This window comes from Neodiprion lecontei, chromosome 3 (assembly GCF_021901455.1).
Source record: "Neodiprion lecontei isolate iyNeoLeco1 chromosome 3, iyNeoLeco1.1, whole genome shotgun sequence".
Taxonomy (NCBI): domain Eukaryota; kingdom Metazoa; phylum Arthropoda; class Insecta; order Hymenoptera; family Diprionidae; genus Neodiprion; species Neodiprion lecontei.
The window spans coordinates 6,527,364-6,551,433 of record NC_060262.1 but is presented as its reverse complement, the minus strand read 5'-3'; the positions used below and the strand labels follow the sequence as shown (position 1 = coordinate 6,551,433).

The window sequence follows — 24,070 nt, the reverse complement described above, 5'->3', positions numbered from 1 at the left end:
GAATTCTTCATCGAAAAAACCGCTTGGTCACGAATATCGACAAATTCGTATTGCAAAAGGGCTATTCATCGTCAATTCCTACAACGCCCTGCAAATATTTTTTTTTTTTTTTCACATTTTCGTCAAAATATAACAATTTTCGCACAATCGTTGAGATTTTCAGTCAAGTTTCCTTGACCATGTACGTAACATTCGTGTCGAAAAATGAATTTCAATCAAATTCAACGCAAATTACAGACAATAAATAACAAGTTTCGATAGATTAGTGCATACAATATCATTTTTATAACGTCTAATTGAATAATTCAGGCAAATTTCAATATTTGCATGACGTTACCTTCAAGTGATTTCAATTTTTGGCAAATATCTATAAAAATTAGACCTATTAGTACTCCTCCACGAGCTTGGGGGTAGTTCCGATTTGATTAATTCGGAGCTAACAATAACAACAACAACAATAATAATAATAATAACAGGAGTAATCGAAATTAAAATAGTGCACAGTATTAAATGATTCCTGAGAGTGAAAATAGAAACATAAAATTATTACTTTAATACGTATCTTTAAAAAGTTCGTCTCGCGTGTTTGCGGTTATTCTTTCCTCTCAGTTAGGTGCCATTTAAAAAAAAAAAAAAGTCGATTCAATATGTCGATTAATTGCCAAATAAACTGATCTGCGCGTGAAGCGTGATCGTTATAACATCACAATATCATTTACGATGATTGCATATCCATATAAGTATAAAGCTTAATTAACCCTAGAATTTAGATTCATCATTCTTCGACTTCAGATTCCGACTTTAAGATCAGAACAACTAGCGACATTTTGGGACTTTAAGTATCACAAAGCATTGTTCAAATATCGGTGTATATAATTTAAGTAAAATTCGGATTTGTACCAAGCAGTTTTGTGTGCTGTTTTGTCTCTTTAACAATTATTCTTTCAATTTGCTTCGGCATGACTATCAGATTTATGGATACTATTATAGTTTTTGACATAATGAACGATTCAGTTGAGACAATGAATTTTTGTCTTACCGTTATATCGCGTAATACATAATACATGTATAAGTAACACTTCTAGGCATTTTGTTTATTTTAAAAGTTGATCGGAAAAAAATTTATTCTACAGTTACATATTTGTGTAAAATAGTTATAAATATTTCAGCGAAAGTTGACTTGACGAATGACGGATGAATTTTAAATACTGAAGTGGGTAAGAAATTATTGAAAATATATTAAAACTAAACCAGATTCCGTTAAATTTGGATTTGCAGTATCATCAATTCCCAATAATCTTTCCTAACTTCTAATAATAATTACGTAGAACCTCATTTCGCGATTGACATATTGTGACCAACGAAAAACGACAGTTTTTATTTTTCTTATAACTTTGTGATTTTCGTTCGAAGGGCTTATACGCAATTAGGATTTCTCAAAAATGGATTTTTTTTTTTAATTGGATTTTCGCAATGTACATATTTGAATGATTCGAATATACCCGCTAAATGGACACAACGAGAGGTGATCAGAATCTGATCCATGGAGTGGGGACACGTGGTGTGTTTCTTCATCAATTTCGACTATATTCAGAAGAAACGGCTCTCTTGAACAACGACTCTCTCGGAGGAACGAGGTACGGAGGTTCCCGTCTCGGTAATCGCACATCGGATATCGAAGATCGACTAATGTGTTGTTAAAGCAAAGTTACCATCGAGATAGACATTTCGAAACTAAAAAGCAAAAACTACAAAAACCACGTAAAAATTGAAGAGAAACGATTTAAAAGAAACAAAATAAACTCAGTGAAATCCAAGAGTCAAGTGCATCGATGAAAAGACAATTATTTACAATTTTAACAATATATATCATTTTCAAGAATTAACACATGGAATGAATGAATGATGAACCGGATGAACGAATGAATTTTAAACTTTAATACGGCTCGTGTTTTATACATCGATAAAGAAAAGAATGTGCTATGTTCATCGTACCTTGTAAAATATGCGTAATGCTTACTCGTTAATTAATTAACATAAATGTCAATAAATCCTAATAATATATATTCAAGTACCTATATACACAAAAAATTTCATGTCGATCCAACAAATATTCTCAAAGTTACGCACACATTTGCAAATATTGAAAAATAACATTTTATCCAAATGTAGCTGATTTTTCTTCGCAAGTTTTCATCACTTCTTTCGCATTAGCAGGGAGAATTGTGATACCCGCGGAAAATTCTTCGAGAATCTTGCCTTCGATTACAACATTTTTTTTTTTCATCAAAACGAATGGCTCTGTAGGTGATGAAATAATTCAATTCTCCGTCACTTAGAATAGAATTGATTTTCACATTACAGTGAGAAAGAACATATTTTTCGATCTGAAAATTTGAGTTCATCGGAGGATTGAGAGGCTTGATCTTCGGTGAATCCGGTCGTGAAGATATCGGTAACTTCGCTTCCCAGAGACAGTGTCAACCTTACACCGAAATATTACGATGCCAGATCGGATTTGGATTTCGGATCCATCCACTTTCTAGGCCAAATAGAAATGACCTGAACTGCGTTTGCCCTTCGGGTTGGATGTTGTGCAACTTTGATTGAAATGGTCAGTAAAATCTACGATCATCGATCGTCATCTTAAATGTTCTTCGGATCTCAACAGTTTGCATTAGCTTATTTTTGCCATCAAGATATGATTCTTGGAATCGCTGCGTGTTGACAATCTAGACTGTAAGAAATATATCATTACTTGCTTCAGCAGTAAAATATATTAGCTACTGTAAATTGAAATTTATGTCTGTACCATCCTTGAAAGTAGACAATAAGTGAGGAAATCGAATATTTTTTACAGCTACTAGCTGAAAAATAACTTTATAACGGCGTGATTTTCCGCAATAAAAATTTCACCTTAAACACGCTGAATCAACGAAATTATCTGATGCTTGAAGTAAGTTCATTTCTTTAAAGTTTGTAGAAACCAAACCGCAAACCAAATAACTCTACTTGCAAAAAAATAAATTCATGAAATCATCGGTTAGCGATAAATAAATTTCTGCCACCGATCCGTACTTACCACCACAGCAGATAATGTAGAACATATTTACCACATGAAATTGCTGCTGCGACGGTATAGAAATATGAGATATTTATTTACCTGAATTTATACTGAAAAATCGAGGTCCATTATTCGCGCACCGGACACCTGCAGAAATTCATGAACACTAACCGTCAATATCCCCTGAATTCGCGCCTTACCGAGCGAGCTGCATTACCATGGAAGTAACTCCGTCGGTAAGATTGGATTATCAGCAACTGGCGTCCGCCGGATAAGAATAAGATTTTCAAATCGCTGCGACTCTGAAACTATACACAGACACACGTTAATTCGTATCGCATCGCTATCGAGTAGTTCCAGCAATCAATCGCTTCGATCCAGTCGTCGTGTTTTGAACGTGGGCTTAACACGGCGATGATAATGACCACCGGCATCCTCGGTCAAAGGCGTCAAGGGTGGCCGGGCGTCAAGGGGCCGAGAGAGAGAGAGATAGGTAGACGGAATAGGTCGATGTTTTCTGGACGATGCGTAAAGGCCAGCTACGCAGGCGCACCGTCCGAAACGAAGGTTATAAGTATATGCGTTAATCCTTACCGAGGTGAAGTTGCTGCTCGTTACCCGTGTTCGCACGATGGCGCAAAATGTTATCAACTCGGGAGCTCGGACAACTTTTATTCTATTTATTACTATCGGAGTATTTCACTTAGCGAGCGGCAACGCGCTCGGAGTGTCCGGCAAGCCGGTTAGCATCGCCTCGGTGAAATTAGTCGACGAATCGTCGTTGCCGTCGGAGTTTTCGGTAGCAAATCCAAAGCCCGGTAATTCACTTTTCTATATTGAGGTTACTGGCGCCGGTATTACCGAAGATTTTCCCCTGGTGTTGTCACTCGACCAAAGTTACTGTGAGGTTAATTACAATGGGAATAACCAGCTACGTCAAGTGTCACTCGACCGTGATGGAACCCGTGCTATTTACGAGATCGACTATCAACAACCCGAACAATTTAAGGTTACGACCGTCTATTTTTGCCTCCAACGGAAATCACGCCTTCAACATGTTTGGGTTAACCTGGGCGCGGATTATTCCGTCATATTATACGACCGATCGTAAGTAAACATGCGCTTTATTTATTCTTCATCATAAATCGGCGAATGCCAATGTGGCATATCCACTCTCCGTCTCTCTTTCGTTTTATATCTCGTCGTCGTATTTTTCTTAGAAAAAAACCGCCGCTGCGTAGCGGGACATTCGATTTGTTAATTTCACGTTATACGCTACCACTCGTTTCATATCTCGGCTAGCTGTCGCCTCTCCATTTCCGACGAATATTCATCCATCGAGAGATTACAGACACTTATCAGCAGTTTATGCCGCTCCGAGTGTGGCTGCGATTAAACTGTTACGTTGGCAGTTTTGAATCAGTTTTAAAACCGATGACGCGAGTCAGTTTTTTTTTCTCCTCTTTTTCTACTCTTCGATCGTCGATTGTTCGTTTCAGAATCGAACCGCCGTGAATTACGTTTCCAATTGTCAAATTCGGCAGAGTTTAAAAATGCGTCACAGAACGTGACAATATCAAGCTTTATGAAAGTTGAACAGAATTTTATCCATCTGAATTCAATTGAGATTGTTTCAGTTATTTATCTTTTCGGAAATGTTGCTTTGTTGCTCCGTTGGTTGGATGAAAAAATCGTTTCTGATGTGTCAGGGCTGATTCACGATTTACGAGTAGATTCTTTAAAAATTGTCTGAAATCAATCTTCAATTATATTAATCATTAATTAACAAGTTATCAACAGCAACCTGCAATAATCATTTTGCATAATAAATGATTTTGTGACGAACGTGAAATTCATTCTTAGTACACAGTTTCTAGATGATTCGTTCCTGGACAAAACGATCTGATAAATATTTAAAAATTGGACTAATCGAATGTTTTTTTTCCATTCGAGGGTGTTATTATAAAGTTTGTTCTTCCGATATTCGTTCAATTAAATTCAAAACTTGTTTCACTTCGGTCACAGTTTTTTTTTAAAGCTTTGATTCATTTTCATTTTTCGTTCCCCATCTGACATAAAAACGTTGACGATGCATTAAGAGCTTCGTAGCTGTTTGAGATAAAGCTATAATTACGATTAGAATTTGGCCGTGATATTCGGTAGCAGCTCATGCGCGAGATGGAAACTCGATTTCCAATCAACATCAGCGACTGACAACAAATTCGAAGAAATGTAATCAGGACAACATCGGTCGGTCAAGAAGAAATCTGCAGCATAACACAACAAGAGGAGGCTACCAATCTCTCCCGAATTTATGTAACGCGCGTCTAATCCTGTAGAAATTTTTTTCACCCACGCTTATACCAAAAACGATGTAAATAAACGTCTCTGAGTATTGCATAACGTAACGTTTCGGATATTGCAAGTAACCTCAGAAATTTATCACGTCCCAACTTCGTTCTAACCATGGTATGGGCGGTTGATTCAAACGATGGTGTAAAAATCCTTGTTACGTTATTGTATCACCCATTGTTTATTTACGTGCAAGGAATATCCGAGTCGTCGATTATAAATATCGACCCGTAGACGTCAACGATGAGACAAATAACCATTAATATAGAGATTGTAGCGTGCATTCGTGGTCGCTGTTATATTCTTAACTTGTTTAATTGCGAAATCGAACGCCCCAGACTTGTTTTATTTGTAACTCAACATCTATCAACATCATCGTATATATGAATATTATGTACACGTTACTGCATTTCACGACGTATAAATGCATGGCTGCAACGCACGTGTTATAATCTAATACGATTTCAGTTTAACCAACAACGCGAATGAGCGAGAATTCTTCTTCATCGTTTCTCTGTGGCGCAGTAAACTCCCGGTATTAACGGTCCACTTCTTTTTTCTTTTTCTTCCTCCTCGTTCTCAACTTTGAGGCCACCCGTCGCCCAGTTCTACTTTACCGACCGAAATCACTATCCAGAAGGGGAAATTCTCCGTGCTGTTTGATGCAGCCAGACCAAGACTTTGGATCGATTTTCTGTTTCCCCCTCGATCGTTCACTCTGTAGAATAGAATTACTACGCAGCGTCTAGAGATATCTGGCCCAGAAAATGGAGGATAACAATTGTTACTTTCGTTGAAATGATTTCAGTAATTTTATTATGAATTAATTTATGGTCACGCCCATCGAGTAGAGATAAGCTGCAAAGTGCGAAGACGAAGCTTGCAATAATCGTACGTGGTGGTCGCATTAATTCACAATAAATGAGTGAGCTAGTGAATTTTAACGAATTTCCGAAGAAACTGAAATTTGAAATTCAAAGTTTTACATCTGTCTACGAAATTCTAACGAAATACTTGGCGTTACAGGCTTTGTATGCGTTTTCGGCTTTTAGTGAAAACTCGAGATGAATGAAATGTAATTTGTAACGAGAGATTGAATTTCTTCGTTCGGCACTTCGATTTTAATAGACGACAAATTAACGAATCTGAAAAAGGAAAATGTTTTCATTAAAGACTTCATTGAACGCCATCGACGATTCTTAAATAATAGCCAAACAGTAGGTTAATGTTTAATGAAGTAAGTAGATTAACCGAATTTCGATGAAACGTTGTGCATTCCACACACGCAAATTTGAAATCAAACTGTGAGCTTCAACTAGAAATGTCGAATCGTCAACTTCAGAGGGATCACTTAATTGTAACGACTTTGAAAATTACCGAAGCGTATAATCTCGATTGACAAGTTTGTAAGAAACTGTAGCCGCGATCTCGGTTAAAATTAATTCTTTGCATAATAGAAAACGATCGCTAGATAAAATGAGATATTAAAATCGTCACTTGGATGAAGAATAATGAATCGATGATTTTGGAAAAATATTTCAAGTTTTGTCGAAAACTCTGGTCGAGTTGTTTGTAGTGAGTATATAATTCAATATGAACGAAACGCGCAGTAAATCTTCGAAATTTGAATGACGAATGTTCCACTTTTACAAAAAAAAAAAAATCAACCTGAGGTTAGTCTGAGATTAAATAAGCTGTGACAAAACAAAACGTGCTTATATTTTGAAAACACAACTCGTCTGAACTCACTCTAAAGTTGCAAAATATATATTATAACTCCAACCTCGTACGCTTTTGGCATTTTAATAATTGACACTCGTGGTGTCCAAACATATTATACTTATTCGATCCAAATTGATCTTAAAATTTTTTTGACCAATAAAAAATACAATGTACCGTTCGAATGTCGAAATTTTAAAACACCGAGTCCCTGAAATTCTGCCAGTAGACACTAAAAAAAAAACTTCTGAATGTCCATGTCCATTTTTTGAAATTCAGTTAGTAAATAACATTAATAACAATGAAAACAAAAGTCGGGTAATTTTTGAAAAATTATCATTGTTTTTTTTTTTTTCTAAATTGCGAACGAAGATCTAGGAACGACGATTTTTCGTTTCAACACCCAACAATCGTCGTCATTTAGAATATTTAAAGAAAATATGTATGTACTGAAAAATGTAATTCATAAAAACTGCTCCGTTATTCCTACGATTCATTTTCAATACAACAAAAGTATGTTTTTTGTTCTGTCGCTTTTTCCTCTCGGTGACTGAAAATCCTTATACTCACAATCAGTTTGAAGGATCTTGAAATGCGTAGAACGTTATGAATAATCAAGAATCATTTTACACAGTGAGAATGAAATAATAAGGAAATTCGAGGTCCGAGTCATCGACGCAAATCGAGGAACACGATGATGGAAAAGTCGAGACTGCGACGGCGAAAATTTTCCGTATAAATAAATAAAGCATGAGAATTTGGTAAGCGCCGCAGCTGAAAATCCATCGTGTGATTCTTTCCGATTGTGTATTAACTAAGAAACAATGATTCAGGTCACACGATACATTGAAGAAAAATTCTCCCAGCTGTACAACCGGTTTAACAATAATTTCATACACATTTCACGCAAACTTGTGTGCGGTGTGATAATTTATTTCTCAACAAGTAGCATGCGTATAAAAATTAACCAGCAGTGTCCGCTGGTTTTTTCATATTTTTTGCTGGATATGTTATTAAATGGAGTAACGAAATGAAAAAAAGCAAATTGTCCAAACATTCGTCAGAGACTGACTCTCCTCCACACGTCACTGTGTAAAAATAGATGTGTGACCTATATATCTCTCTCTCTCTCTCTCTCTCTCACTCTCTTTCTCTGTCTCTTTCTCTCTCTGAGGTTTCTATAAAGCGCCTACACGTATGAATGCAAACGGGGTGTACACCACATTTACGCACTGATAGTCATTGAGGTGTCTCTACATCGTACATCCATACATGTGTTACAGTGTATTTATTCAATTCAAAATGTTTCATTGTTTCCATTCACATGTGTTTACACGTATATATGTCTCCACGTATATTTGTACATCGAATTCGGATACACACGATGGATATTCATGCATACCTTACCAATCTGTGAAAGAACGAAGTTCGTTTGTAATATAATTCAGTTGTGTCTACACAAAAAAAATTAAAAAATTTCTACACACATGCGAATGCACATTGTGAAAAAAACTATCCAAGGCACGTACATCCGTGTGAGAAATGGATTTTATTCTCTTTGTCTCTGTTCTGTCTAAACATATTCCCTTTTATTTCAACGCGTGATTCAGTGATTATCATCGTGACGAGGCTGAAGTTGTATGAAAGTAACGTTACCGCAACGAAACGTAGGAGGAAAGATAATATTTGCTTTATTGCACTTTACCGCGTTTCAGATATTCTTAAAATTACGAAATCACGAGTCTTCCGAATCGCGAATCGCTACAATAACGTTGCTAACTTCAGACTCATAAAAAAAAAAAATGAGAGCCAAGTGCGAGTTTAAACCCAGTGAAACATATTTTTTAAACACGCAGTTTTTGTGATAAATTTCACCCAAACATTTTACTTGGCGAATTGTTCGTTTTTTTTTTTTTTTTTTGTTTGTTTTTTTTAGCGATTTCTAATCGTTATTAGGAAGATCGATATTTTGATTTGTTGAAATTGATTTTAAACAGACTCGCAAAATTGATCGGTAAAAATTATTAATGCAGACGAATTGTCGTTTGTTGTTTAAAACAAATGAATCTTAATGTTTCTTTGTTTTCAAATTCCTGCGGGTTAAACGTGGCCGGAAAGATAATTTGCAAAATATGTAAAAAAAAGGAATCCGCGTGCAGGATTTACACACGCGTCGCTTGTTTGTATGTTTAATTCTTCGCCGAATACCGAACGATATTTACGTGTATCCATAAATAACGTCCAAGCGGTGATAATATGGTTTGTTGCTTTTTCTTCGTTTCGATATCTTCACATTTTCTACATAATAATTAGCTCTAAATCAGTGGACGGAATGTTATCGAATTTTTGCTCGGAAATTTCCATCATCATCGTGTATCATTGGCGATTAAAAAGTTAGGGAAAAGAGAAAAAACCGTTTATAAAGTCTGCAGCAGTGTTATTTCCGTCGATAATGGTAAACACGAATGAAATGACATACTTAATATGTGATAGAAGTGAATCTGAGCAAATTTAATTAACGCAAGCTAACATGTCAACAATTCGAAGATTTGTTATTAAAAAAATCTTTCGTAATTATTAAAATATGACGTTTTTAAACCGATTCCACTGTTTTTGAACTCATTCATAAAACATTAATGAAATTTCATACATTATATTAAAGTTATAACGCGCAAATTTAGTCGTACAAATCTATTTTCATCCACTCTGGAGATAAATATTTGTGAAATATTTTTCACGCAATCTCTGAATATTTCCGTAATAAATAAGATGACCCCAGAAATATATGAGAAACGGTACAAAAACACCAGAGTTTAATAATCAAGAACGTTATAATTATAAAATCCTTTTCTCAAATAGTTTAAATATACATCGAATTTTTTTAAGTACATTAATAACGTTGTCGGAAATTTTCAATACAGTTTTTTCTATCTTCCTAATCTCCGATTCACTGACTATTTTGGATTCCAAGCATACATTCTTAAAAATATTTAATATACAAGATGTCTAAATCGATGAAAAATTGATTCCACCGTTGGCTTATAGAATCGTGTAGCTCATAGATCGGCTGAAAATTAAGTCCAAGCTCGTAAGCGTCGTGAAAGAATTCGAAAAGGTCTGAGACTCGTGCAGCTTGTGGTCATTGTTCTTTCACTTTATGCTCAGAAGTCAGAAGTCAGACGTTACATACCTAGACTCACTCTACAGGGTGTCCAGCGACCGGGGATTTGAAAATGTCCTTTAAAATGTTGTAAATTTACGAGAATTCAATATATCAACAGGGAATTTTCTCGCGAAATTAAACTTGTGTAAAATTTTTTTCTAGGTCTAAAAATGAAAGCCCTTAATCAACACGTTTCATACTAGAATCATATCTTCGAAGTGTTACAGGCATAATAACTAATCTAGTTTTATTATATTAATAAATATAAGCTATAATGCTAAACCCTGCTTTTTTTTCGAGAAATCCAACTGATTCGGAAATTTATGCTCATCGAAGTGCGTATTATTTACAAGTTTCGTGTCTACGTAAATATTACCATTTGAAACAACTAATATTCAGTAGCCATGCAGCTCAAAATATTGTTACGAATGTCTGGGAATTTTTGAAAAAAAAAAAAAAGGACCAGGAATTATAGGGGAATTTTGAAATCCGGTATTGCTGGACACCCTGAGTTTCTGGAGCCTTGAAACATGCCTGTTTAAAGATTACCGTTTGAAATAATAAATATTCAGTGTTTATGCTGCTCAAAATATTGTTAAGAATATCTGGGAATTTTTTAAAAAAAGGACCAGGAATTATAGGGGAATTTTGAAATCCGGTATTGCTGGACACCCTGAGTTTCTGGAGCCTTGAAACATGCCTGTTTAAAGATTACCGTTTGAAATAATTAATATTCAGTGTTTATGCTGCTCAAAATATTGTTAAGAATATCTGGGAATTTTTTAAAAAAAGGACCAGGAATTATAGGGGAATTTTGAAATCCGGTATTGCTGGACACCCTGAGTTTCTGGAGCCTTGAAACATGACGACGGCCACCGGCTACCGACGATATTTTGTAGAAGGCAAAGAAAGTACTGTTATGCAATGTCTCAGTACTTACTGTCGTCAGTAAACCATCAGCTCATCCCGTTTGCCGCTGTTGCCGTGGCGTTTGAATAACGCATGAAAGGAGTGCGATGTCCAGTTACATCACGGCCGCATATAATCACGATCGTACATTATCATCTTCCATACTTCGTGTCATACCTGGTTCATAAGTCCGTAGCCGGTCCGCCGGCGAATATTTTCAAATGCTTTTTGTGTAAAAATTATTAGACAAGTTCTCGGCGAGTTTTTTTTTTTTTTTTTTTTTTTTTTTTTTTTTTTTTTTTTTTTTTTTTTTTCCAGAGCTGATCGAGACCTTGAAAACTCTTGAGAGCGTAACTTTCCTCTATGATCTGTAAAAGTTTGGTCAGCGTTCGCATGTGAATGTTTGTGATCTCGTTCCGGCTTGGCGCACAAGTATCGTTACACTTCCAGAACCGTTGATCTGTTTGTAACGAAACAGAGTCGAAAACCTTGCCGGACTTTGCAGCTATCCACAGAAGAAAAAAAAAAATCGAATAGAATCGGTTCGGTAGTTCTGGAGTTACGAGCGAACGTATAAATGTTCAGTTTTATGCATGTGTTATTGTACAGAGTGTGGATTGCCAGCTACGGAATTTTCCGACGTCTACGGTTTAACGCGCGTGCGCTAAAATCCGAGAGCATTATTTACCAAGGCGACCAACCGTCATGAGTTTAAACGACGGTTAACCGCGGCTTGTGTAACCTGAAAAATTTTGACAGCTGTCTGTGTCGAACGCAGACGACTACACCAGCGACAATCGTCAAAATTTTTGAGGTTACGTTCGTGACGGTTGGTCGCCCTGGCAAACAATTGATCCCAGATTGTAGCGCATGCGCATTGAACTCTTGCAGACGACAGACCGTGCAGTCGTTAGGAATTCACGCTCTATGTATGGAAAAAGAAGAAGAGATGTGCAAATTGTTCAGGAATTTTTGTTACGTGTGTGTTTACGACTGCAAGTCGCGATTACGATGACGATGACGATTATTAGGCGATGAAAAAAGATACGGAAAAGGAAACACACCGACGGAAGGGGCCGGAAGGAAATAATAATGCACACGCTGTGCATCTTGACCTAGTATAAGTCGCATTTCGTTGAGCTAGGTGAACATGCGGCATGCGACGTCTGCTATTTTCGATGTAGCTGCAAGTGCATCTCTTACTTGTATCGTCGGAGTAACGCAACACGTTCGTATAAACGTATATAATATACCTTGTCGGGTGATTCAGTGTTTACCGTATGATGGGAGGGCCGAAAAGAGACTCGAGGATAAGAGTGAAATGATATGAAATGCGTGAGGAAAATTGCGGGACAACGCGGCATGACGTCATCGGTCAGTAACCAATCAATCAAGTCCAACGATCGAATCTGTCGTAGAATCGATCTAAAATCCGCACTCTGCGAAGTATTTTGTAAACAATTTATTTTTTTCAATTTTTTTTTTTTTTTTTCTTATTGATCGAATTTTGATTCGCGAACAAATTTTGTACGTATATACAACAGTATTTCAGAACATATTTTATTGTTGCAGCTGAAGGTTGAAGTTTTATTTATTTTCTTTTCACGATTATCTTTAACGTGCACTATTTCACAATTTTGCAAACGGTTTTGAAGGAGTTCAATTTGCAAACTGTGAGAACGTACGGTGCATATTTAAGTTTTGATCTATCGTGGCTTATCGATATTTCTGAGACGATTCCGAAATGGCGAAACACCCGTTATTTCCCCATGAAATTTCATGCATCTTTATTACGTTATACATCAACGCTACGAACTTGAACTTCGTTGGAATTTCAGCTACCTTGTACATTCAAGACCGAGAATGATCTTGGTAGGTGAAACTTGACTCGGCCCAGTTACGAACGGACTTGGTGTGCGTGTCCTTTTACACACTTTTGGATATAAACCTACACAGAGGTAGCACTTGGGTGTGTAAAAATATATCAAATGTTTGTTGTGCGCGACGACGTTTCATTGATAAAACGCTTCCACTTCCAGTCATCGTCATAATCTCGAAATTGCATCTACAGAGCGGAGTGGAACGAAGGGATATTCACTTGGTGAAATCGGTAACTCCATTGGTAAGCAGGCACTTTAAAATCCCTTGAAATCGCTTGAAATCATTGAAATCGGTTGTCACCCACAAATACACAGTCAACCTGCCGAGTCATTATTTTTAGTTAAATTTTCTCCAACGGTGTACGAACGCCATTCTGCCGATTTGTCGAACCAGTTTTTCCTGCTTATTGACCGACATTTTTTCACTCGAAAACGTCGTATGAGATAATTCTCCTTACCTATCTCTACCACGCCATATATGTGTGTGGTACACACGCACCAGCAGCGAGCTGGAAAACATTCCAGGCATCTCATCGTCGATACTCGAGTATCGTCGTTTCGTTCTCGGTATCCTAATCAACTCCTCTCGATTGTGCGTGAAACCAATGCCGTCATCGTCAGCCGTGGGTGCATAATACGAAAGGTGTACAACGATGCTGCGATTATTGCTGCGAAATTTGAAAATCAACCGCATATTAAATGTTGAAATTTTCAGTCTGTTCCCTGTCATTACAAGCAACAACTCTGCCTAGTTTCAAATCGGTCCTTTAATTCACACCAAAGTTACACAAAACGAAATAACTGGTCATAAAAACTACACGTATCTTACATTAAAACTTTTCGGAGCTTTCAGGTACGTGTTCCAGTTTACGTAGAAGCTTAAAACTTTACACAGATATTTTTTTTTTCAACGGTTTGGAACAGTACATCTGGTACACTTCCCAATGAACATTTTTCCAACCCCCAAATAAGGACCACCCTGATACACCCATACCGGAACAATCTCTTGATAGTTGAAAATCAACTGCGCATGCGCGAGTTTTATCAGCTGTTCGTCCCAAGTTTCAGCTGTCGAACTCTGTTTCTGGCGGCGATGTAGTTGACACAAATTTTCGAGTTTAGAATCTCAAATAATTGAAGCAGCGACTCGGAAATGTTTGGGAAGGATTTGTTATCGGGTCGGAAAGTTGATTCTTCAAAGAACGGCCGGAATTCGACGCTTATGCTCTTTGAAAATTCAAACGTACACATTTTGCGTACGTTGGCACGCCTGCGTCGCAGACAAGAACATCGCTGCGGGAAGATTTCGCCGACCAATGAGATCGAATTATTTGGCGCATGCGCGGTTCATTTTCAAGTCTCAAGAGATTGTCCCGGTACAACGTATTATCGGTGTGCAAAATTTCTCGTCGCTTTCACGTGGATGACGATACCAAACGTTGGTTCTGTTGAAAACTTTCCTTTTCTATCTCAGGAATTTCTGTATCTACGTTCAACGCCGATAACTTTTGCACACCCCAAATATTATATCACACACACACACGCGTGTTATTGTTTCTCCCGTGTCGCTATCTCGACACTCCAATCAGCTAATTATAAACTAAACGTCACATTTGGGATTGAATTTCTCGGTAAGCATTCCGTAGAAGTTTCGAACATTTTACGAAGCTCGCGAGTAACTCGATCCGTTCGTTGAATTCATATCCGTTTGCGTTTGTGTATTCATGCTCAAGTGTGTTGTATAATTATATTCCTCGGTCATGCCGGCAGCGTGTATTATTATTAATTATATCATGCAGTGTATAAACAATATACTCTTGTACAAGGGAACGATCAAAAAACTGTTCATCATCGTGGTGTTGTGATAATTGCTTCGTTGTTCTTGTTTTTTTTTCTTTTTTCTTTTTTTTTTTTTTCTTCTCTATTCGTCGTCGTGTTTTCGTCGTCCTCGGAGAGGCAAACGGATAACAATATTAATTATAAATTTCTTCGGCAAATATATAAAGTTTATCGTCTTTTTCCTGCTTGCTCTCCACGTGGAATCGTCTTATTATGCGATACGCGTTATTACTCAGTATCTCTTTGAATTATTCCTTACAAGGTTATATTCACGTAAATAATAAGGTATTACAACAAGATGACGCTTCTCGTTTACGCATGCTTGAGGTACAGGATTTTTCATGTTGTTACGAATATCGGATAATATATATATAACATTTACTTTAGAGAATAATTTAATTTAGAGAATTTTTCTCGCAATACTCGTTTCTCGAAATTTCACTGTCAATATATTATAGCCGACGATTCTATGACTCTGAAGTTTAATTTTTTGCAGTTTTACATGTAATCGGTTACTCTGTCTATATTAGCTGCCACGTGTCGCTGAATATCGCCTGTATTCCATTTTTTTTTTTTTTCAGGTCAATCACGTGACATTCGAAAAATACCTTCGGGATTATTTATTAATTTTCTCAAAGTCTCCTGATTCCTCTTTGCAAATTCAAATGGCAACGATTGATTTTTCATCGATAACTAAAAAGTAGGTCGTGGAAAAGAAAAAATCTACAGGAAAGTTGATTCAATAATATTGGTATTAAAAAAAAAAAAAAAGAAATTAACAATAAAAATCATTACGCTCGCTGTTTATATTTCACAAATAATCATGACCTTGATTCAGAATCGCTTTGATATAAAGTTTTGTTCAGTTATTTTTTTTATTACACCAACTGTAACTGTGCAACGAGTTTAAGCACAATAAACCGCATATTCAATTTATTATATCACACGATGCGAAACAATTGATAATATAATTTGTTTAATTGAGTCATATAAGTGATAAAATACATACACATTTGTTTGACAGATGATCGTGGGCGTTGATTTTTATTCGATGGTCTTGGAACTGAATCATTTTTTTTTTTTTCTGTTTTTCTTCTTTTTTACAAGTATCAAATAAATGCCGTTCGACGCATTTGCAGAGACGAAGTGACATTGAGGCTATATTAAATAGAGTTACACAGCACGGTGTAAAATTTAAAATCAACTTAAAAAACGTGCTAATTTTGACGCAAAAAATTTTAGCACACGTTAAGCGGAATTCAACGTTCATTCGTTGCAAGTAACGCAACTATTTCTAGAAGTGAACAAAATTCTTTTTCCCACATTCATAATTTTTTTCCCCTTTTTATCCGCCACAAGTATATTAGGCATAGTTTTTTTTTTTTTTTTCTTATTCCATCTCAAAAGTTTCACTAATATGTATCAGATGTGATTGGCCAGATAATTAATCAGACTCACAGTATTAATTGTATCAAGAAATGAATAGAATTATATAATAGTTCGAAATTAATATTCCTAACAACAAAAAAAAAAAAAAAAATAAATGTGTAAAAATCGCCTCATTCCTCGAAATTATGTGGACATTATATTATGCATTTAATACTCTTGTGAAACTGATCGGTATAATATGTACACATATGTAAAATTTTCATTTCCTTCACGTAACTAATAAAAAAAAAAAAAAAAAAAAAACGACAGTTTTATTAGATAAATTTTTATTTTACAGAAACCAGAACGATATTTTGGAATTTTAAGAAAAATTGCCTATTTTCTCAAACATTTATCGTAAATAACAATTATAACAAACTTCAGTTTCTAATTTAAATCACTTTTATTCAAAAATACTGATTAATCAAGGGTCGACAGAATTTTTTTTCTTCGAGTTTATATAAAATAACAAACAATATCTTCACTTATTACTCATAAAGTTTGCTCTTGTCTTCTTCACGTTTATAAACTCAAGTCTCGAAGTTTTAGGTCACGATTGATTGAACGAAAACTTCAAGACTTATTGTCAACTTAAAAAGTACGAAAGTAAACTTTATAAGTAACGATTGAAGATTTTGGTCATTATTCGATGTATAGAATCAAAATTCATTTATTTAAACGTTAAAGAAATCGTTTTTTTTTTTTTTTTTCCTGATTTTCGTTGAAGCTTAAGAGGAATGGCCTATATATTATCATCTCTTCTACGTCACGGAAGTGACTCACAGATATACATACGTGTACACACATTGACGTAACGTTAACGATTCGTAACTGTTCTGCTGCCTGTGCCTGCTGTGAATATTAATTTGATTTTGCATTAAAAATTGACGTTTATCGTATGATTGACGATACGATTTTGATGTGATATCATTTAGGCGCGGATTGAGAAATTTTTTATTTCATCCAACACTTTTATTTACTTATTTTCATTTTTCTTTTTCCTTCTGTGAAAGAAAATGAACCACGCGAAATGATTGTTTTAATATTAATTATTAAATTAAATGTGTTTGTTATTAATGTTGTTGATTTCTTGTTCCTAATTACCGATTTCGAGTTCCACGTGTAGTATCGTGTATTAAAATTTGTAGATATTGAGAATCCGAATGAGAGAAATGAAAATTCAAAGAAAAATCGTGTATCGAAGTGCCGAATGTTTTTTCCGATCCTCGATTACGAATCTTGTGTTTTCACATTTTTACCGCCAATTCGGAATGCGAAGTGACGTTGATATTTCATAGAATTCGTACCGTTTTATAGCGTTAATTTATTACGTTTACAATTTAAATCGAAATTTTGAACATGACAAATTTGTAAATGAAACACGAGGAGTTAATTTCGTTTATTTATTACAAAGACGCATATTGTTACTATTTCAAAATCGTGTAAGTAAAGTCGGTGGTTTTACAGCTATAAGGAAAAAGATCGGATCTATTTCCAGTCGGTAATCCACCCCTCCCCCAACATTCGCTAATACAATCCGATTACGAGCACGTGGATTTCTGATAAATTACTCACTCTCTGGTAGCATTGACCTAATTATTTACCACCGGTAGTAAAATCCCCTAGTTTCACCTGACAAGAGCTTTCACTTATTCGAAATTACCTTTCCGATTAGGTAACAAACAAACAAAAAAAAAAAAGAAAAAAAGGGAAACAAACAAAACCATGAAAATGGAATCGTGACACAGAAGATATTTCCTTACAACGATAATTAAAATTCCATTTCGTTATAAACGTCCGATTAAACGTTAGTGACGAATAAAAAATATTCTTACATCGTTTTAGCTGTACTTGTAAGTTTGAATTTTTTTTTTTTTTTTAAGTTTATTTTGTTTTCTTTCAACACGATTATTTATCCTTTATAAAATGCCGGAGGAATATTCAAAGCGTTCTTAAAACTACTTGTAACGAGAGAGAAAAATTACAAGTGCATGTTTTTCTATCTATAAAAAAATAAATCTTTACTCAGGATTTAATTTATTATTTATCGGATCATTGTATTCCTTATCTAAGGAAGATTTGTTTTAAAAAAGTAAAAAAAAAAAAAAAGACGTATCGATGCTTTGATCTAAATCGATCGAAAATGGTAAAAAAAAAAAAAAAAAATCAGTAGCTGTTAGATTTCACTTTACGATTGATTGTTTTATGGAGAAGAATTTTATTTATTTTTTTTTTTATTCGTCGACGATGATAAACCTGTCGATGGCATCGTTGTAAAATTGAATATCCAAAGATTTTAGCAGGATAAAAACAGGCGATTCGGTAAATTTCTACAACCAAAGTCTTATCGATAAAATTCAGTCGACGTTGCGGGAATTCCTCGTTCATTTACGTCAAGGTATTAATGCTGCGCGAGATAGGAAAAACTTAAATCTAAGTCCTCGTAGCCGTGTACAAATAGTCGATGTAGACGATTCTAAAAATGTACTCTAGGTATACAGTTTTTTGTCTAATTATTATCGCGGCAGATAATTTTTCTCACCAACTAGATAAGAAATGATCAACATTTGAGATTGACAGAATTAATAATTGATTACATTGATTGTATGAATGAAGTTGGACACGATTTTACAATTGTTCGCGTAACTAGTAAATTAATGCTAAAACATTTAGGCTAATAACTTGTTTACATTTTTGAATTAACATTTCTTCTCTCGTATCTACCGTTTTATGATCTCATTGATAGGCTTTTTTCAATGTCGAAGTTTGTGGTTTATTCGCTTCCTTAAACGTTGTCTCCGTTTAGAAGGCTCGGAAGTTCAGGCTACAAAACAGAGAAATCGAACCAAATTCTTTTTGAAAATTTTCAAAAACTTGATCGAGCTACTTTTTTAATTTTTTCTTTTTTTTTTTCCTTTCTCTTCTTTCGAAGACCCTGATTATCCGTTCGTTGAGTCCATTGATCACTGTATCTTGACCTGATTATCACTAACAATGAAATATTTGCGTTCGGATTAGAGTTTATACCTCGAATCACAATCTTCTAGATAATAATCGGTCACAAATTCTCGTTAAAATATTGTAATTATTTTTCTAATATTTACCTATTCGTAAAACGAGACGTGAACCTGAAAATTAACATTATTTTTATTGTTGTTGTTATTATTATTGGGTCTGATCGTGTATCGGAAAAAAAAAAAAAAATTAAAGTCGGATCGGATCGAGGAAAGAGATCAGGTAACTTACGATCATTTCACACGCAAGAATGTTATGTAATAAATCTTGTTCGAGAGAAGGAGAAACGATGAAAGAAGGGAAAAAGTTGAGGAAGAGAGAGGGGGGGGGGGGGGGAAAGGAGAGAAAAACAATGACAAAGACATTTGGATCATGATATATCACGGACACGTGGAACACTTTCAAAGTTCGGTTATCACTTTGCCATGTATATGAATGACTTATTTATGTTATTATTACCTGTGATACGGTTTATTGCACTTTCGCTGATTGAATTTACACTGAAACAAGTTTCTCTATGTTCGTTTTATCTTATTTGCCTGAGAGTGTACGAAATTGACGTAAATTTCGTTTGGATTAAAATTGCGAAATTTCGTTTTATTTGAAGAGCCGTTTGTAATATTATGTATGCGTAGACATGAAGATATCCAATCTGATGTAGAAACTATAATTACACGTCGTTGTTACGAGAGAGAGATAGAGAGAGATGGAGAGAGAGAGAGAGAGAAATTTACTAATTTGCGTATGTGTTTCGAAACGTATTTTATTTATAAATAATCTGACCTAACCCAACTATATTATTTAATCTTTTAACCCTCAAACTATTTCTGTTATTCAACGTATACAACAATATATATAGTGAAATTCTCATGTTCATCGAATAAAAGTATTTGGAAGTCTTGATAATAAATCGTTTTTATTTATCTGTATTTTTTTTCTCCCTCTATCTCTCTCTCTCTCTCTCTCTCCTCGAGTATAGACAAACAAAACAATCATTTTTACCGATCAATTTCTCCTATTTTCTTTGATAAAGAATATTTTGTAAAGTGAAAAAGGAATAGAAAAAAAAAAAAAAAAAACGAAAACTTCCGAAAATTACGGAAGAAAATAAAAATCAGTAAATTCTTGCTGCACGTTTTTATTGCTGTGTGTATAAAATTGACTTTAACCGTGAAGTGAAGAATTTTCTGTAAATTGAAGGTTCAATAAAAAAAATAAAATTAAAAAAGTGTGAAATTCAGAGAGAGAAAAATATCCAAGAATGAAACAGTTTATTCATTCATTCATACTTCGTGGATACGCGTAGTAATGTGTAAACATTATACGTAGATCAATAATATAATCGGCACGGCGTTGAAAAGAGAATATATTTATCGCTTGTATATATATACAATATGTTCCTGAATCAATGAAGATAGCGTAGATAAAAGTTACGTACATTGAGAAATTTTCACCAACTTATAAGTTAGAGTTTATAGGTAATGTATTATTTGCATGTATGTAGATGTACACCGAGAGAGAGAGAGAGGGAGAGAGAGAGAGGGAGAGAGGGAGAGATGGAGAGAGGGAGAGAGGGAGAGAGGGAGAGAGGGAGAGAGGGAGAGAAATTTTCAGAAAAAGTGTGATCATAATTACACAATCCTAAACTATCGTCATTTTTTTTTATAAAATCCGTTCAAAAAAGTATCGTGTTCCTGAGTACGAAATGAAAACTACTTTTTTCTTACTGAAACCAAAAAATTTAGTTTTATAATTTGATTTTTTGTGGAATATGAAAATTCGTGTCAAAGTTTTGTTTCGCTAAGGGAAAAAAAAAGCAAAAAAAAAAAAAAAAAAGCAAATTCAACGTTTCCATAACGAAAAGTCAACTTGTAACACATATTTTTGTCATTAAGTTACATTTCTCAAAATTTTCGAAGGATACTTGTTTCTCCGGAAAACCAGTTCTCAACGGGTGAATTTTGAAAATTTTTCGATCAATATTTCGTAAAATACTGGCGAGATATTCTTTTTTTTTTTGTCCATGTGGTTGAAGTTTGAATAGAACAACTCTTTTATTATAAGAATTAAAAAAATTAAGTGAAAAAAAAAATCGGAGTAAATATGTTGTTTTTGATCTCTCTTAACAACCCATGTAACCCTAAAAAAAAAAAAATGTTCAAACCATTGTCGTAACGATGCTCGTTTTACTGAAATATTCTCTCTAATGATTACAAGAGATGAAATTTTTCTCACAAGCGTAGATACATTTTTAGACGGAAGAAAGAAAGAATGAAACAAATTTAAAAAAAAAAAGAAAAAAAAAAACCACACCGCGGTTCGAGCAACGATCAGTTTTACACGTAAAAACGCGAGAGCGACGTTTTTTTCTTTTCTTTCTTTCCTCCTTTTTATTTATACCCTGAAATCGTCTAGTCGTCTGCCTTTCCTGATCGCCCGAACTGCGTAGCCGAGCGATGCTCTCATCGCGTCAGTTCTCGTTTCTGGTTTTTTGGCGTAGACGCCGCAGCCGTCGTCGTTCTTCCCGCTGTTTGTGACGACGACGACGTCTCGACGAAACAGTCTGGTTGTTGGTGGTGGTGGTGGTGGCCCTGATCGCGTCGTTGGGTACAACGATACGCGACGACGACGGAAGACCTTGTGCGCCAAAATAAATCTCCCTAGATCGGAGTTGTTCCTCTTAAATAAAGATTCAGGTATTTTTTACACGGGGCATTCCATGCCGACTCAATCTCGGCCTGATTTGACCCGCGATTTTTTGACGTGATCTTTTTGACCGTCGAAGCTACTTTTTTTGTTTTTTTTTTTTTTATCGTTTGTGCAAAACTTTCGACAACGAACATCGTGGCGTGACGGATATCGGAATTTGGAAAAAAAAGAAAAACTGACTCACTTCGAGAGTCAAATTACTGTCACGGGAAATGGGATTGAAGATACGAATCAGAAAAGATCCGGAAACGCTTGATTTCGAATCGTTTTAGTGGCGAAACTTGGAGCGAAGAGATGAAACTTTTAAGAAACAACAATGTTTCGAATGGTCGGAAACCTGACGGCTCAAAGTTTCGAAATTCGAGATTACAAAGATTGAAGTTACGATAGGGCAGAATTCCGAGAAGTGAAGTTCACTCGATGGAGTAAAATTTGGAATACTAAAATGTCAACAGCATGGTTTACTCAACGAGTTGGAGAGTGAAAAATAAAAAAAAAAAAAAAAAACGTTAACCGGAATTCCGAAAACAACAATATCGCAAATCCGAAACAAAGAAAGATGAATGTGGTGAAATTTGACCAAGTCAGAAATTCACAAAACTGAAAATCCTCGATCATTCAAAATTTCGATGTTTCAGATTTTGAAATTTTTCCAATCTCGCACTTTTGGCATTTTGTCTACTCGAAATTTTTCCCTTTCGGAACTTTGATGTTTCATCAAAGTTCGATTTCTTTACTTCAATTTTTACCACCAAATAATTCAGAATTTACCGCTTTCGGAAGATTTCAAATTCGGAATTTCGACTCCGCCCCACAATCGTATAAAAAATCGTTATTCAACGCGGGTTGAGTTGGCATGGAATGCCCCATGTGTGATAATTACACGTTGAACAAAATCCGGACGATGTGTAATAACGTGTAAAAAGATGCATTGATTTTCAAATCGGGTTCCAGGATTTTAAGATCACATTCTTATACCCATAGAAATAAGAATTCATATTTGTTGTCTCATTTTTTCTCTCAGTTGGGAATATTATAAAAATTTCCTCTTCAAACTCTTCGGATGAATTAATTATTTGAAAAAATTACCCTATAAACTTGACAGTTTTGCAAAAATTCATAAATTCCAAAAAAAAACAAAAAAACACAAACAATAACTGCAACAAATAATTGAAATGAATAAATAAAGTGTATCAATAATTCGTCTTTCAAATCTTGTGTTCAAGTTCCAAGAAAAATTCCTGTAACGTATATTACGCAACAATTCTACGGTTCAACTGACCGCCTCTATTATTATTATTATCATCATTTATTTTCATACCAATCAAGTTAAATGTACGTACAAATATGTATGTATAAATGTAAAAATATGCGAATCGAACCGCAGAGTGTCTTTTGAATTAGAATCGGAAACACATGCAAAGTTAATATGGATTTCCGTTGATATATAATAACAATTTTGGCGGGGTAGATATTTTATTCAAAGTGAAAGGAAAAAGTTGATTACTTTTACAATCGTCCAAATATCGACAGTTGCGCGCTTTTTTAATTCACATGCGGTTGAAGCAAGCTGAAATATTAGTATTTATATTGAGATTATGAGATTTTTTATCGATGTAGGCAGCAATTCGATATTTATTTATATGCGATTATTATTTATAATGGCACGTGCTCGTTAGATTCTTTGTACAAACTGTTTTCAAATATAGGTATATAGGAAACACGTACGAGCTTATACGATTATAAGTTTTTGCTCGGAAAAAACTGTGTAATCAAGTCTTCTTATGTAAACAATTTTTTTCTTTTTTTACTCACTTACGTACATTCGATAATCTTTACTCGGTCTCGGTAAGTTTTCATGTTCCAGTTGGAGGCGAAATTTATCAAGTCTCTTGAAGATGATGTTATAACCGTACGTGAAGCGTTGAAAAATTGAAACAATATTTCCTTGGAACAGAATTTTTTTTTCTCATTTTTCGAAAGACCGTAAAT

General features: G+C 35.0%; 1 protein-coding gene and 1 long non-coding RNA gene across 6 annotated transcripts in view; one reads left to right on the top strand and one right to left on the bottom strand.

Annotated features, from left to right (window-relative positions):
* Positions 1–1,013: 1,013 nt before the first annotated feature.
* Positions 1,014–3,732, bottom strand: LOC124293283. Of its 2 annotated transcripts, none has more exons than XR_006903192.1 (3): positions 3,659–3,732; positions 3,164–3,372; positions 1,014–2,737 (listed from the first exon to the last, which is right to left on the bottom strand). It is a non-coding gene; the product is annotated as an uncharacterized LOC124293283 (long non-coding RNA). The 2 variants fall into 2 exon arrangements; XR_006903191.1 differs by having other exon boundaries at positions 3,265–3,372.
* The window catches only part of LOC107223579 (unextended protein), a 49,434-nt gene continuing 29,024 nt past the window's right edge, over positions 3,661–24,070 (top strand). For 2 of the 4 annotated variants that reach the window (XM_015663295.2, XM_015663294.2), the window contains exon 1: positions 3,661–4,171. In XM_015663295.2, coding sequence (XP_015518781.1) covers positions 3,696–4,171 — 476 coding nt within the window. In that variant the 5' untranslated portion in view covers positions 3,661–3,695. The remainder of the gene's footprint in view (positions 4,172–24,070) is intronic. The other 2 variants (XM_015663293.2, XM_015663292.2) reach the window with 1 other exon arrangement.